Below are 17,262 nucleotides of genomic sequence, written 5' to 3'. Positions count from 1 at the left end.
AACCACAAACACTTAATATACTAGTAAATGTTTATTATGGCATTAAAAATGACTTCATGAATAGCTGTCAAAAACAATGAAAAGAAATCAAATATTTAAATCACATATTTACATAGGAGCAAGTTAAAAGTTTTTTTTTTTTTAAATGGCATAAATGCAGCTTAAAAGACTATTAAAGGCTATGTAACCTGTAACTGATCACAGCTTGATTTATACAGACATAACTGGATATCAAGAGTTTAAACCACCCACCTGGTAAAATGATTTGGCACAGTATCTTATCCACTAAGAAATCTCTAAATAACTATAAAACAAACACGCTGTTCTGAAACACCAACAAGTTCATGTTAAATCTGTAACCGCTAAATGGAAATATGCAACAAAAAACAACTACAGGACTGATGAGGATTTTGCCATTAGTTAACCAGATTTTAAAACTGGTTCATATTTACATGCTTTATCTATCAAATGCCCAGAAAGCAACACAGCCCAGTTCACAAATGGCAATAACCCACACATCTGGACAGACTCCAACACATCTGTACTCTCCGAATACTGTCCAGTAGCCGTTTCCTCTCGAATGTGATGGGAATGATCTTCAGGTCCTCCGGTCGTAATCGCTGACCATTCTTTTGATGTGGCTGAGTTTGGCCTTCAGGTGCTTGCAGCGCCTCTTCTTCACCAGGTAATCTCCACTCTGCAGAGACAGTGGAAAATACATCAGATAACATCCTCCACTATTGTTCCTTTTTGTGAGAAATCTTGGATTCAGCTCATTCTTACCCTCTTTGTGTCTTTCAGCGCATTGTACTCGTCGATGGCATCCTGTTACGAGAGAATGACTGAAGTCAGCAACAAGCGCAATGACTCAAACGCTTTCCCATGCTTACGTTATTATTCACAGATAATAGAGCATAACCAACAGTTCCACTGTAAGGCAAACAAGCCATGCACCATCGGGTAAATCTTACAAAACTCAAGTCATATATATATATATATATATATATATATACACACACGTTTATATATTAAATTAATTTATAATATAAATTATGATTATAAATATAGACTTGTAAATACATGTAAATATTTTTCTAAATATATACTAAATATGTGTGTATTTATATATAGATAAAAAATATACACAGAACCAAGGCTGGGCGATATATATAAAAAAAAAACGATCTTGATATATATATATATATATATATATATATATATATATATATATATATATATAAAAATTTTATATTGTACACAATATTTATTGTACTGTAATTGCTAATTTATTAATACTAAGAATAACTAATAAATATTAAAGGTTATATCAATATTAAACAAATTATTAAATAATCAATAATAATATAAAAATGTATTTCAGTAATTACTAGTTCTCAGTAATGGGAAGTAAAATTGTAATTAAATATAAAAAAAACTTCTTGTACTTTCTTGTACTAAAAATAATAATGTTAATAATAAAGATAAAATTTATTATTTTGCTGTTGTTAATGAATATAACTTATATAATCAAATTATTTTATAATAATAATAATAATAGTAATATAAAAAAAATTATGAGAATATTCCAGTTCTCATTAATTCTCAGTGTTGTGAATTAATGAGTCTCATCGCCGAATCTTGACGGCTTTTCATACCAGGAACTGAGGACTGCCCTCCTGCAGATCATCGAGCTCGCGGTCCACTTCAGCCAGACGCTTGTTGATCTGGTCCATTTCCGCCTGGAGCTCCTTGTACTCCTGATGGTCTTTATCAAACAGGCGCTTGTAATCCTCTCTCTCTTCATTATTAATAATGGGAGGGAATTCACTGGAAAAACAAAAGCACTTCCATCTCATCTTGAACGTCATGAACTCAGAGCTGGATTTCAGCAGTCAGCTCACCTGGAGAAGTCATCGTCGTCCAGCTCGTCTCCAGAGGAGGCGTAGTCCGTGTCGTGATCCCGTCTGTCGGCGGTTCGTGGGCGTCCAGCGCGACGTTTCTTGGGCCGCCCTGCAGAGCTGTTCATCTCTGATCCGCTGCTCAGTGGAACTGAACTACGGATGGGCAACCCATGCTCCAGCTCCCTGAACAATCAATCATGCAAACTTAAAATGCACATAAAGACACAACACAGGACAGATTACACAAGACATGGATTTCATTCATCCACAGTGTCGTCATTTGTTTCTGCTTCTAAGAAAGCACCATGTAAGATAAAGTACACATAGCTGAGGTATTCGTCATGCTGTCTCAACAAACACGATGGTCAGTCTCCATAATGCACATTATTTCCAGAAATGATTCAGACCCGAGAGCAACACACAAACTAGGAAGTGAAGTGAAAGAATGAGAAAACTTCCTTTATCTCATGCAACATCTGACGAGGCTTTATTTAGCATTTCTGTACGACCCGTTCTGTAACTCAGTCCACATTCGTTTCATTTCTTTCAAGCAACTGACAGCATTTTTCAGTTGACATTCTCAAGTGTCATGTTGAACTAGCAAATGGTTATGAAGTCATATAGATTTGCAAACAACGGCATCATAGTGTGATCTAACTTAAACTAAACTTATTTTAAGTCAAGCACAAACACATACTTTAAACTGAAACCGCAATTTTGAAGTCGTGATAATGGCTCACTGCAATCACTTTTTATGAGATGGTATGTAGATAAATTAAAAAAATATAACAAAAATATGCATGATTTCAGTTTTTTTTTTTTTTTTGTGGAGCTTTTTTTTGTTGCTCCGATTAGCATAATAATTTATTCTACGGTCTTAATGCTAATTGTAATAAAAATAATAGTAAGTGTAGCACAATACAGTTCAGCACATGCTTTATGTGGATAGATTAAAAAAAAATAAAATTAATTATATGAATATTGCTGTCAAACGATTAATCACATCCAAAATAAAAGTTTGTTTATTTTGAAAATATGTACATTTACATGCATATTTATATTCATATAATTTATATCTAAATATATAAAAGTAACATTTATCTGAAATATATAAATGAATGTGTGTGTATTTATATTTACATAAGTATACACATTACACACACACGTTATGCAAACAAAAACAGATTTATTTTGGATGTGATTAATGGTTTGACAGCCCTTAAATAATTTTTTTTTATTGTTTTCATTATTTTTATACTTTTAAAACACATCATAATCATTTCGTAATTAACTATTATCATTAAGTAATAGTTGTACCTCAATACAGGATAATAAATAAATGTAGATAGATTTGAAAAAGATTTAATTATATTTTGAAATTCAAATTGACACATCAGTCATATTTCTTCTTGTGTTAAGCTATATTTTAATAATTTGAATACTATTTTATATTATTATTTGTTAGGTAAAAAAATGTTAGCCTGAATGCACCGTAAGTTGCTTATGCTAAATGCATAAATGTATGTATTTAATAATAATAATAATAATGTTTTTATTAAAATAGATTATGTAGTAATTTTTATAATAATACACTTCCAGTATATAGATGCACTTGTTACATTGTCTGAACACAGATCTGATTTCGCCACTTTTAAAACAATTTTTAAAAACAGCTGAAAATTAGATGCAGTGTGATGATGTCAGATGATGGCTGTACTCACACAGGACTCTCACTGGGGGGAGGTTTGTCGTAGTTTGTGCTGTTGTCATCTAGATAGCTTCTAGACCCTCCAAACTTCATGGGATACTCTGCCAGCATCGGCTCTGGCACTTCATTCACATCATTCACCTGAGAGAGACAGCAGCAAGAAGTGTTTGCATTGGGACATTATCAACAGTTTTCGTTATTCTCATTATTTTAATGTGAAGAATATATATGAAATTCACTTTTCTGCTTTAGGATGAATTCTCTGGTGCAAAAATGTTTCAGCGTGTCTATCCTGAGGCAGTAAACAAATACAATAGGAGGAATCTTCTCGAAACATCTTCTCTAGAATCGTCTGATTTAACATGAGCACAGTCTCAAAAACACATCCCTTTAGCTGCACATAGTTCTGAGTTTCTGGTTGAACCAGATCGACTTGAAGATTAAACTAAATAACACACAAACATCTGCCTCTGCTTAGAAACACAAATGTTTCGATTTTCTATTTAGATCCACCATTCATTTTTTTATAAAAACCGATCTTAAAATATCACATTTAAAACATTATACATATGTATGCCTGTTTGAAACAGATGTTTGCATAAAGAAAGGTCTCTTTTTAGGACCATTTACATGTCTAGAACACATTATTATTTCTTATTTCCCACTGTAAATATATCCAAACTTCATTTTTGATTAGTAATATGCACTGTTAAGAATTCATTTGAACAACTTTAAAGATGATTTAGATATTTTGCACCCTCAGATTCCAGATTTTCAAATAGTTGCATCTCAGACAGATATTGTCTGATCCTAAAAACCATACAGCAATGGAAATATAATTTTTTTAAGCTTTCAGATGATGTATAAATCTCAATTTTGATAAATTTACCCTTATGACTGTTTTTGTGCTCCAGGCACATATGTGACTGAAACTGTCACAGCAAACCACACCCAGAAACCAATGACAAACGCTTCCCTCCCCCATCCACCTTCACACACACAAACACACACACACACGCGCGCACGCACAAACCAGTCTTTCCACCTTCAGTATGCTAAAAGCTATAGAAAACCACACAGGCCTCCTACATTTAAAACCAGACAGACGATTCCTGAGAGAGATAAAAAGGTTCATGTAGTTTGGAGACTGGAGGACGTCAAATAACTCTTTGTTTGGAAACAGAAATGAGCACAGGTGTAGAATTTATACCTTCTTTGTGGAAAAGACCAAATTGTAGTCCTTCAGGTCACAGTATATGACTAGTACAAAGGCTTGTAGTTGAGTGACTACTAAAAATCACAAATAATCTCCAACATATTAACTGCCATTCCTGCACCATTAAATAGAGAGCAAATGAAACCTTCTCTCGACCTATACATTTAGACAAATCTTCCATGCTGAAAAACATTTGTGTAGGATTTAGTTGAAAAAAAAAATTGAAATTGTAATTACAAAGCAACGGCAAGTTACACATTGTATTATACATGACATTTAGAAGATTAAAACGGGACTTTCTTGTAAAATGTGCTTTATAAAAGAGATTATACTCACAAAAAGCTTTTTCTAGCCAAATAAATGGACATTACCAGATTTTATATTCATTTGATACTAAATGACATTCATATTAAAAAATTTTTTTTTTTTATTGTATTTTGTGTATATATATATATATATATATATATATATATATATATATATATATATATATATATATATATATATATATATATATATATATATATATATATATAATTTCATTATATTGACTAATTGTGTATTTATTTATTTATATTTCATTAATTCTAATTGTAAGAATTTCAATGACATTTCTAGGGCTGGAGATCACAATATTCCTGATATTTCCTGGTGATTTCACCAAGTATAACCTGTTCCTAGATCAACACCCTTGTTTACCCTGGAACAACATTCCAATCAACCAATCAGAATTAAAGGATACGTTTCTGTTGTAGGCTTTCTGTTTGGGTAAGGTGCTTCTACACCATTGTTAATCAGCTATCATTCCCCACTGATTTTAGGAATAAATTATGGGTAGGGTTAGAGATTGGGTTAAATCTATATTTTTGGACAGTAATGTTGACCTGACTTGGCAAAATCCCAGCGACCCGAGAAATGTCTGAACAAATGTTGGTTTGACTGTACATCAGCTAGCAATGCAAAGAACAATAATATCATGCTCACCCAGTCCTCTACATCCTTTGGCGAGTTTTGATCATCAAATTCTTTCACGCGGCGCCACAGGATGTTATCCTTCCCATAATAATTGATCTTTTGACGGGTTTTAATGGCAAAAACCATGATGATGATGAGGGCCGCAGTGACAATGAAGTCCAAAACAATAGCGATTGCCTGAATGAAGATAGAAAAAGCTCACTATTAGTGCACAACGACTTAAATCAGCCATGATTTACAACACGGTGTTTATTTACCTCCTGAGGATCCACCACGCAGTAGTGATACAGATACTGGTTCACGAACGCACCCGACATCTGAGGCTGCTGGTAAGCGGCGCACATGGCATAGACCTGATTGAACTGCATCGTTCCGGACGACTGAGCCATTGGGTAAACCGTCACCAGATAGACTATGGTGGCAACTAACATGAGGAAAGCCATGATGGCACTGATGATGATGACAGACAGGTAGAACTTCCTTCCCTGAGCCACTCTCTGGTGCGAGATGATCATGATGAAGATGACGAGCAGAACGATGAAGGTGATGATGGCCATGGCGATCATGAAACCCTTGCCCTGCCTGGGGTCGTTCTGAGAGCCGAGGATCCCATAACCGTAGCCACCGTAGCCTCCAGATCCTCCGTAACCTCCGTAACCTCCGTAACCTCCACCCATTCCATAGCTCCCGTATGAGCCTCCATAAGAGCCTCCAATAGAGCCGAATCCAGCCGCTCCTGCATCCGTGTCCCAGGCCAGAGTCGAGGCCACGCACACGAAGATGCCCACGCAGAAGATGATCGACATGACGCACATGATCTTTATGATGCCCGGCGGAGATGTCCAGCGGTAGAAATGCTGGAACTCATCGTCAGGAAAGTACGAATACGCAGGCTGTGGGCCAGGAATACTGGAGAGAAAATGGGGAAAACCAATTTAGAAACAGTCTTTTTAGAGACAAAAAACATTCTGACTATATGCAAACATCTCAAATCTTTTAGATGAATTGAGTAGGGATTAAAGATATTAGTGAATATCTGTATCTTGTTTTTGGAGAGAAATAGACTTTTGACTTATACCAATATAGCCTATAATATTCACATGACATAAATATTCACACTAATGCAAAATATCAGTGAGTTTATTCAAATTATCATTTACTTTGGCTCTTTCTTTGGCTGTTTTTCCATTTCAAACAATACCAGATTTTAAAAGCACTATCCGACTTTTTTTTATATTCAATATTGTATGGTATAATTTCATTTAAATCGTGCTAGTGTGAATAGTAAGCCGTTTAAAAACAGGCAAAACATGGTACTTATTTATACACATGAGATACACACACAAACAAACACACACATACATGATATGCAATTATGAGCTATCGGTTTCAGAGCATTGCCAGCCTTCTCAACCGAAAAAAAATAAAATAATAATATTTTTTTATATTTTATACCAATATGGTCATTGAATGAGGCAACAGCCTACTGCCCAATAATCATCCTTAGTCCTTTATTTATTTAATATTTCCAGTTACAGTTCATTCTGACTGTGCAGTTCAATTCCTCACTATAAGACCAAAGGCAAAATGGGTTAAAAAAAAAAAGGAAACCCATGAAATACGATCCAGAAAAGGTAAAACTCAACACTTACAATCCATCCTCTGTTTGATAATCATAGGGCGGAGGACTTCCGTGCGGCTTCGAAGACATTCTGAAAAAGAGACAAAAACAGTATTATTATTATAAATACACAAAGTGTAAAACTAATATAAATCAGATCACCATTATCAACTAAACGTCAGTTGTCATTACGAGTCGACGGAGCGGAAAATAATCTAAATTGACAATTAGTGGGTAAAACCCAGTAAAAACGGTGTAAAAAATATGATATTATAATATTTAAGATTAATACACAATGACAAGGCCAGATTCTGACTCTTCACTAACTCACGGAACTGAGTTGTTTCTGAAGTAGCCTTAGTATCATCAGATCAGTGAACATAAGCATCAATTATCTCATATCTAATTAACGCAGATATTAAGCAATGATATAAAGACTGATATTAATTGATATTAATTATAGTACGGAAAACATAATATTCTATATTTTGTGGTTTCACTCTCACCTGTTTGTGGAGCTGCTCTCGCGCACTGACCTTCACTGCGTCACTGTTCAGGTGCGACCATAGACTGTACAAAAACAGGTGCGACAACAGCCTGTCCTTAAGATGATTAAGCCCCGCCCACACAGAGAGACAGACACACCCACCCACGCACGCGCACGCGCACACACACACACACACACACATAGACATACAAAGAGACACACGTGTCACACAATCTAACGAGATTCCTAACTAAACAATTCATGTGTTCAAGACTTATACCATAAGTTTATAACTCTCTGTGTTTCATATACAGTCTAGATAGGCAGCATAATACATTTTGAAACACAGCCATAAATTAACCTCGTCTCTTTCAGACACTTTACAAATAAAATAGTGACTCTGCGATAATAAACACGCAGGTTAACAAAGGTTTGGTGAGACTTCTATGTTGAAGAGATGTTTAATTTTAAACTTGATTACGCAAAAATCAATGCGGGGATAAAGGGATGCTGTGGTTTGTGGTGGAAATGGAGATATGATGGAATTGATAGAGATTTGATTAAATATTTTCTTTAAAAGAGTGGAAATAAAAGTATTTAGGGTTATAAGGAAAATTATCTTTTTGTCCTAGAATAGTGTATGAACGTTATTGTATTGAGTTCAGATTTTAATGTTTATGTTTCAATCAGCCACAGAGGGAAATGGAAGCATATACTAAAACTGTCAGGAAGTAAACAATAGGGATGCTTAGAAGAGAAGTTAATTTAACCAACGAAATTATATACAAATATATGTATAATTTTTTTGAGGTTGAAAAGCTGCTCTGTTGTGTCTGAAAGTGCCTCCGGGCTGGACTTTTTTTATTCAAACATATCCTCAATTACAACAAATTTGCATGAAATGCTTTGACTTTTCACTCTTTACATTGTTTGCATTTAAATCACCTGTTTAACTTGTCATGCATATACAGAAAAACAATGAATTTATAAGGACAAAGCTGTTGTTCAGATCAAATATACAGTGGCAGAAAAATGAATTGAATAGTGCATACAATCATAAAAGAAACTTCAGGTAAAAAATAAAACAGCAGTTCTGCATACATGCATAAACTGAACACAAAGTATTTCTTTAAACATTCATGCACTTCTAGTCAGCATTGTGAAATATAAAATGTAAAAAAGTATTTTCAGTCGGTGCTCAAGACTCAGCGCGTACATTAAGAGCATGCAATTTATCGATCCCTCATTGGATTACTGTTTGTAATATAATCCAGATACAGTGGTCACATGTTCAGTGTAATACGATGTCCTGGCGTGAAAATGAAGGACCGTCACAGCAGGTTTGAATCCAGTGCTGTCCGTCTCAGCTGTAACCATCGTTCCAGCCCATGACTTTGTCGTACTCGTGAATCCTCTGCTTGATGTGCGAGAGTTTGTTCTTCAAGTACTCACACCTTTCCTTCTTCTCCAAAAATGAAGGATCCTTGGGACAAAAACACCATCACAGGTAATAAAAATTGGTTAAACTGCATTCCACAACCAAACTGAGCAACTAGTCTTTAAAGGAATAGTTCATCCAAAAATGACAATTTACTCAAAATCAGGCCTCCAATATGTAGATGAATTTGTTTCTTCATAGGAACTGAAATATAGCATTGCATCACTTTCTCACCAAAGGATGCTCTGCAGTGAATGGGTGCCGTCAGAATGAGAGTCCAAACAGCTGAGAAAAACACCATAATAATCCACAGCTCTCCAGTGCATCAGTTAAAGTCTTAGAAAGCCAAAAGTTGTGTTTATAAGAAACAAATTAATCATTAAAACGTTTTTAACTTTAAATCATTGTGCAGATTTCTTTCCTGATTCAGATGAGAGAACTTTTTCTTTAGAGGAACAGAAGTCTTTATGATGGATTTGATTCTTAAAATAACACATCTTTTGGCTTTATAAGACATTAACTGATGGACTGGAGTGCTGTGGATTATTGTGATGTGTTTATCAGCTGTTTTGACTCTCATTCTGACGGCACCCATTCACTGCAGAGCATCCATTGCTGAGACACTGATGCAATGCTACATTTCTCACAATCTGATGAAGAAACTAACTCATCTACATCTGGGGTTGCCTGAGATTGAAGATATTTTAGTATATACATTTTCTTGGTGAACTATTCCTTGATTGCAGCTGAGGTTCTAGAAACTCACAGAAACAAATCCGTGTATCTTGACTGTGTCACGACCGGTTTATTTTCCTGAGCTATCACTCAAAATATGGCTCAAACTGACTTTATAGAGGAGCCACAGAGGAGTTATTTCCTCCTCTTGAAAAGACACAATGGGGCAAATCCTGTGGGAAAATCAGCCTCCGCCCCTTCCTCATCCTCCTTCCTTTCTTTCAGCACTCACGCTTCACAACGTTATAAATCAGCCAGACAAAACCTACTGGCCTGTAAAGCCAAGACAGAATCTCAGGACTTCTTCTTCTTCTTTTTTTTTTATATATACATCATCTGTGCTGGTTTTCTCGGGAAATCTATAGTCATCTATTAAACTGAGCTGAGAGTATTACACTCTTATGATTGTGAATGTGGAATTGTTTTTACATTAATCCCCCAAAACAAATGTTTAACGATCAAAATCACATTGTTTTCACATGTCGCTTTATGTATGATGCTGCAAGTGACAGAATCGCATATAAAAAAAAAAAACCTCTGGTAAATTATTATTATTATTTTTTTTTTAATAACTATTTAAATGGATTCCAATAACTCACCATTTTCTTCCTCTGATATTCCTGCAGGATTTTGTTGATGCGATCACGCTCCTACAATCATAAATGAGAGATCATTTTTTTAGAATTATTCTTCTGAAATGCATTATTTACTTTTATGCATTTAACAGACATTTTTATCCAAAGGTAATTTATCAAAGAACCAACAAAATTCACAACAAGCAATGCCAGGTTTATCAGACCAGATTTAACTAGATTTAGGAAGCAATGTATTCATAAATGTTGAAATTAACATGAACTAAAATTAATAAATGCTAGAAGTATTTTTTACTGTTAGTTCATGCTAACTAATGTGACCTAATGTGAAAAGTTATTTTTTTATACATGATAACTTTTGAGATAAAATCCCGTGCTTCATGTCATTTTATAATTGATGAAATTTTATTACAAGTCTCAAAGGACAGACTAAAGTTAATATGCAAATTAATAGCAAATTTCGACTGACCATATGGCTGGTGGGATTTTGCGGTAAATTCTGCATCATCACATCCATTTCATCAAACTTCTTGAGTATGGCTTGAACTTCTACATGCAGCTCTTTATACTCTGAATACTGGTCATTAAACACGGCTTTATACTGATCCCGCTGCTCGTCTGTTCGGATAGTGGGATATTTACTGCAGGGAAACACAAAACACAAGGATGAGCACAATCACAAATAAAAAGCATCTCATGGTCACGAAATGAGTTCTCGTTTTCTAGATTGTGAAGCAAATGCTCACGCAATGTAGTCCGGCATGATCACAGGTTTAGGAGCGTGTCCAGCTGGAATATGCCCTTTCACAACTTTGGGCTTGGCGACAGCAGTGTATGTGTGTTGTACCGGCGCAGAGATTGCCATCGGCTCCCTTGGACCATCAACAACCTATTAAAGTGAAGAGAAGGATACAAAATAACCAGCAATATTCTATGACTATATCACATCCTGACCCTTCGCTAAGCCCCGCCCACCTTAGTTTCAATAGAGTGCTGAGGGAATGGTGTATTTTTGTGGGCCAAAACCAAGAAACAAGTTGTATTTTAGCACTTTTAGTTCCATTGTCCTGAAGGTTTTTGGTTAAATGTCTGAAATTAGGTCTGTGGTTTCATCAGTAGTACCCCTTGTGATTTGTTAAGCTATTTCTAGTCTTGAAAAAGGCTCATAAGCAGCTAAATGGGACTACAAAGGTTGTTGAGGTCTGAACAGCTAAACTCATCTTTGTTTGCCTGTCGAACATGGATGATTGTTATATTAGTCATCCAAATTGGTTTCCAGTTTGCCCTTAAAGGCTTTATGCAAAACATTAAACTAATAGAGAAAAATGCAATGGAAATGTCTGCTTGCTAATTGGAGCAGCAAAGACTTATATTACATAACCAGAAATATTAATTTGAACTAACTGCTATACATCCAATTTTTTTAGCAGATGGCAATGCACCATGGGTAAACACAAGAACAGACAGAGCCAAAATACTTGCCAAATGCACAGCAGAAGGAGAATCTCTTGGCTGCATCTATTAAACAGAAGCAGAGTTGATTCAATTATTGTTTTATTCATTTTTGCAACTATATTTAATTATAACAAATGAAGATATGAAGATGCTGGAAATTATACATCATGATTAACAGAACAGGTACGACATAATACTACAGCAATAATGGTGCACTATGTCACAATATTACAGCCTACCTGAAAAATATTTAGTTTTATTAAAATTTTTGTTAAATAAATTTGTTTGTATGTTATTATAGTTAAAACTACATCTAAAACATAAAAAGTTACCTGAAATAGAATAAACTTTAAATGAAGAAAAAATTAAATTAAATTTATTTTCATAATAAAATAATATACACTTTTTTTTTAATTCCAGCTAGTTGCCAAAGCAAAGTTTCATATCTTAATTTTAACTTGATGTACATAATTCAATCTTGAAATTTCATGTAAAACCATACAGTATACAACAAACTAATACAAATTACAAGAACACAAAGAAAACTTACTAAAACTTTAAGAAAAAAGAAAAAATAAAACACAAGAAGAACTAATTCATAATACTATAATAGCATCTTGATACTAAAATTGCACCATTTTAGAATATAATATTCAACAGAAATAGAAACCAAAATATAAAAATCTCACCTCCTGCCCATTACGTTCTCGTAGTCGTCGAGCTGCTTCGTGCCGCCACAGTTTTAGACACACTATGGCTCCGACCAAGTACACGATCATGGTGATGAACAGGAAAAAGATTGCGGCCGTCTGCCCAGCCTCAGTGCGACAGAAAGCGCCATTGATGCCATTATTGAAGTACTGATAGTTGCAGAGTCCACCTCGGAGAGTGTCATTTACGTAGACGCAACCAGCCGCCAAAAACAAGAGCGCGAGAGCCAGGTTTATGAAGAACTCCGTTAAAGGCCACCAATTGGAGTCCAGAAGGATAGTTTGATAGTACATGGTCATTCCCAAGACAAGCATGATAATGGTCACTATCCACGCCAATCCCGCCACCACAAGGATGAACGGTGTCTTGGGTCCGGTGTAGTAGGTGTTGCCATAACCGCCTCCATAACCACCTCCATAACCTCCATAACCTCCATATGCCCCACCAGGCTGCGAGTATCCAAACATGTTATACCACTCATTGTCTTTATGAATGTAAGCACAAACGCATGCAAAAATCGCTGCTCCAAGAAGCAGCTCGATGCAACCAAGAATACGTAAAAGTCCAGCCCAAGACTTCATGTAGGCGTAGCGCTGGTTGTATTCCTCAACTTTTTCGCCGTATGTCAAAGCAGTGTGCACCGTTCGCCCGTCAACGGACTCCCCAGGGTTGCCCAATAGCATTGCTTCACGCTCTTTACGTGAGTTATAACTGCCTCCGGATCCGCCGTACTGGTCTCGGTAGGAACCGGAAACCGACGGCGAGTGCGGCGGAGAACAACGAACGCCGTCAGTGGTCGTGTTCTTGCTGCTCGAGCCCAACATTGACTTCAGCTTGCTGCTTCCGCTGCTGGACCTCAAGAAGTTCTTCCATGAGTCTGGGATGAAACGGTGGACGGGTTTGATGTCGATGGCTGAGTCCCCGTTGTCCTCGATTCCACTGGGGTCAAACTCGGGGCCTATTGGTGGCTGGTTTGGTAGGGGAGGTGGTGGAAGAGGTTCGGAGTATAAAGAGTCAGATGTCCTGTGGTTAGTCAAGCTGTGAAGACTCGGGAACGAGCCTGTGGACACGTCGTTGTAGTGGGGCATGTTTCAGACGCAACACCGAATGGAGTCTCCTCCAGAATCTGCAATTATCCCTAGAGAAACATGAAGTAAAGAGGCTTTAGAAAAGATACAGAAAACTGGTTTTAGTTCATGTAGATTAGTGGTTCCCAACTGGTCTGTTGTCTGAAGTCTGTTCTGAACATCGCAAATGACTCGTTTACAGGTGATTCTCAACAAACTAACAATTATTCTAATTTGTTGAGGTAGTGAATTGGTGGGTTTTTGTTAAATGTGAGCCAAAATCATCACAATTAAAATAACCAAAGACTTAAACTACTTCAGTCTGTGTGCATTTTATTTATTTTATAAGTTTCACAATTTGAGTTGAATTATTAAAATAAAATAAAATTTTCCTCAACATTCTAATTTATTGAGAAGCACCTGTATAAAAAGTGAGAGCCACACTTTTATTCTAAAATTTGAGAATTCTAAAATTTCTTCTACTCTTGGCTGTGCATCTGTCTTTTTTACCGGCTATTTTGCAAAGTTAAAACAAATTAAATAGGCTTAACAACTTTTAAATATAAGGTTCCAGAATGCTGATACCTTTGTTGTTGATGTTAAACGAAGTACAAACACGGTCTTATAATAAATACATTTTTTCTTGCTTCTACATCAATTATGGTTCAGTTTTGGGTCATTAGTTGATGTGAAAGCAAAACCAGTCAAGAACCATTAATAGAGACAATGACGAATGGTGTCTCCTCCTTTAAAGGAACATGAAGTAGAAAGGTTTAGGAAAAGATCTAAGAAACTGGTTATAGTTCTTGTAGAGTAGTGGTTCTCAACTGGTAGTTTGTGACCCATATAATTAAGCTTAGCTTGTAGAGTGAGCATTGCACTTTCTTCTTCAATTGAATTTTATTTAACCTTTGCAGATATAACAAATAAGTAGCTTAACTTTTAAATAGGAGGAACTCCTAAGTGCATCCAGTCAAACACTGTTAATTATTAAACATGTTTATATTGAGGAAACACCAAATTGAGAACCACTACTAGGCCTACAGAGAAGATTTTATGTGCAAGAACAAGTTCATGTTACTGTAACAAAGTATGCAAAATTATCTGCTTGTATATTGGTTTTAACATACCAAGATAAAGCTTAATGATTTCATCAACAGTGCAGGAAATGCCTCTCTACAAGTGAAAGAGCACAAGAAAAAGCTAAAACATGAAGATATTATGCAAAAACCCTTCTCCAAAGCAGATAAGAGGCTATCGACACAAATAACCACCATTCGGGATACCAGGAAGTGATACAAGAAACAAACCCCTTGGGAGCAACAGTGTCTTAAAGCAAGAAGAAGTGAACTTGTTAAATGGAATTATATATTGAGAATTTTATAAGTAATAAACGCATAGTCAGAAACTATAACTGCTATGTGGGAAAATTATACACTTTAGCATAATTATACAAAAATACTTGACTATGTAATGCCACAGTTGACCAAGTATTCCAAAGACATGCGAGATAAATATTTCTCTTGATCTACAAACCCGATTCCTAAAAAGTTGGGACACTTTACAAATTTTGAGTAAAAAAGGAATGGATTAATAAATATGGCCTTGTCCAAACTTTTTTGAGATGTGCTGATGCCATGACATTTAAAATCAACTTCTTCTTCCCTTAAAATTATACATTTTCTCAGTTTAAACGTTTGATATGTCATCTATGTTGTATTCTGAATAAAATACAGAAATTTGAAACTTCCACATAATTGAATTCTGTTTTTTTCCCCCATTTTTTAAATTGTCCCAACTTTTTTGGAATCGGGTTTGTATGTAGAATATATGTTCTCAGACACAGGTGCTCCTTGGGTCAGGCGGTCCAACTTTGTAACCTGAACATAGCAGCGACTGAAACAGTAACCTGTCATCCACTACCAAGAGCGTTAACTCTAAACCCACAAGAAGATACGACTGCAACCCAAACATTTACACCACAGACAGAATCAAGACAACCACAGAGACAGAAATGAACATGCCTGTTCAAGAACTAGACGTCTGATTGGGTAATCACAGACTACTAATGCTGCGTCAACACCATAAAATAAAGAAAACAACAATCTCCATGTTACACTCTTCCTTAAGCATAGTTTACCTGATGAAACAACAAGAGAAAAGTATTATGGATGAGGGGAAGAAAAAAAACAAGACACTTTTATGGAATACCTTTCACACGCAGACACTGTGCAAGACTTACATTGGCCTTGAGTTCAGTGTGTAAAACCTCATTTATATGATATTGTAAATCCAAACCCTGAAAGACAAAATAATAATAAGAAAGTTATATTTTAATAAATACAATCAACACATTCACGAAGAGCCAAAAAATACCTGTGTATATATATATATATATATATATATATATATATATATATATATATATAAAGTATTAAAAGGTATACAAAGTAATGCTTATGGCTTTTTGACCATATGTGATATGTAATTACCATAGTACAAGCTAATCGTTTTTTGTTTGTTGCTGGCAACAATGTAACTAATTACCAGTAAAGAATAATACAACATTTTCGCGCCATTTAAAATTCTAACGTTACACTATAACGAATCTATTGATACATTCCTCGCTTAACTGAAACAAAGCGCGGTTAAGAAAAACACCGCGGGATCAACAGGTCAGCGAAGTTTAAAAGATGGTTATTTATCCTCAATAGTACGAACATCTATTCTCAAAACTACGATACCTGCTTAATTTAAAACATATGTCAAATATAAAGCAAAAGAATGTTTAGTAAACTGGAACTAAACGACATGACAACAGCAGCAGCACTGACAGACAGATGTGTTTATAATAAAACAACAACGATCACATCTTTAGAAATGCGGCTTAGTTCTCATATACAAGTGTATTATAGTTAAAGGTTAAAATAATACACTTTAAGGATGGTTTCGTCTTACCTTTTCCACTATCAAAGAGGTTTTTGTTCCTCTACTTTTTCGGAAAACACACACAGGTTTGGAAAGTTGTACCACGTGACGCAGCCTATCCCTGCGTGTGACGTCATCAGAGACGTGAAGACTTTACCTGAAGAGGGAAATAAAATATCGAGCTGCTGTCTTAATTCATTAGAAACTTCTTTCTTATTTTTTTTCTCACAGGTTTTAAGAGCAATGTTGACGTTGACTGAAACTGGTGACTAACGTCACGCTGAATATGCTCAGACTCTCAGGTGACATCATTTGCATGATATTTATCATGCAGATAGGTATATACATTTTTTTAAGAATAATATATTTGTTTACATAATAGAGTATATAATGCATTAATGAAGTAGTTAAAACTAAAGTAGTTATA

General features: G+C 35.4%; 2 protein-coding genes across 4 annotated transcripts; both read right to left on the bottom strand.

Annotated features, from left to right (window-relative positions):
- Positions 1 to 18: 18 nt before the first annotated feature.
- Positions 19 to 8,029, bottom strand: LOC127966826 (occludin). The gene is made up of 9 exons (XM_052568108.1): positions 7,928 to 8,029; positions 7,453 to 7,512; positions 6,058 to 6,709; positions 5,810 to 5,977; positions 3,623 to 3,750; positions 1,902 to 2,084; positions 1,656 to 1,827; positions 784 to 825; positions 19 to 697 (listed from the first exon to the last, which is right to left on the bottom strand). The coding sequence occupies exons 2-9, from the start codon at positions 7,509 to 7,511 to the stop codon at positions 599 to 601; spliced, it is 1,503 nt and encodes a 500-aa protein (XP_052424068.1). The 5' UTR covers position 7,512; positions 7,928 to 8,029; the 3' UTR covers positions 19 to 598.
- A 706-nt stretch (positions 8,030 to 8,735) lies between these two features.
- On the bottom strand, positions 8,736 to 16,976 carry marveld2a (MARVEL domain containing 2a). Of its 3 annotated transcripts, XM_052568107.1 has the most exons (9): positions 16,866 to 16,974; positions 16,150 to 16,206; positions 15,932 to 16,047; positions 12,819 to 13,978; positions 12,157 to 12,192; positions 11,421 to 11,563; positions 11,144 to 11,315; positions 10,681 to 10,731; positions 8,736 to 9,391 (listed from the first exon to the last, which is right to left on the bottom strand). In XM_052568107.1, the coding sequence occupies exons 4-9, from the start codon at positions 13,926 to 13,928 to the stop codon at positions 9,272 to 9,274; spliced, it is 1,632 nt and encodes a 543-aa protein (XP_052424067.1). In that variant the 5' UTR covers positions 13,929 to 13,978; positions 15,932 to 16,047; positions 16,150 to 16,206; positions 16,866 to 16,974; the 3' UTR covers positions 8,736 to 9,271. The 3 variants fall into 3 exon arrangements, with proteins under 3 accessions (XP_052424067.1, XP_052424065.1, XP_052424066.1); XM_052568105.1 differs by lacking the exon at positions 15,932 to 16,047 and having other exon boundaries at positions 16,866 to 16,976; XM_052568106.1 differs by lacking the exon at positions 15,932 to 16,047 and having other exon boundaries at positions 16,119 to 16,206; positions 16,866 to 16,973.
- Positions 16,977 to 17,262: the final 286 nt, after the last annotated feature.

Source organism: Carassius gibelio, chromosome B10 (genome assembly GCF_023724105.1).
Source record: "Carassius gibelio isolate Cgi1373 ecotype wild population from Czech Republic chromosome B10, carGib1.2-hapl.c, whole genome shotgun sequence".
NCBI lineage: Eukaryota > Metazoa > Chordata > Actinopteri > Cypriniformes > Cyprinidae > Carassius > Carassius gibelio.
Note: the sequence above shows the minus strand (reverse complement) of the source record. Positions and strands in the feature narration are given on the sequence as shown.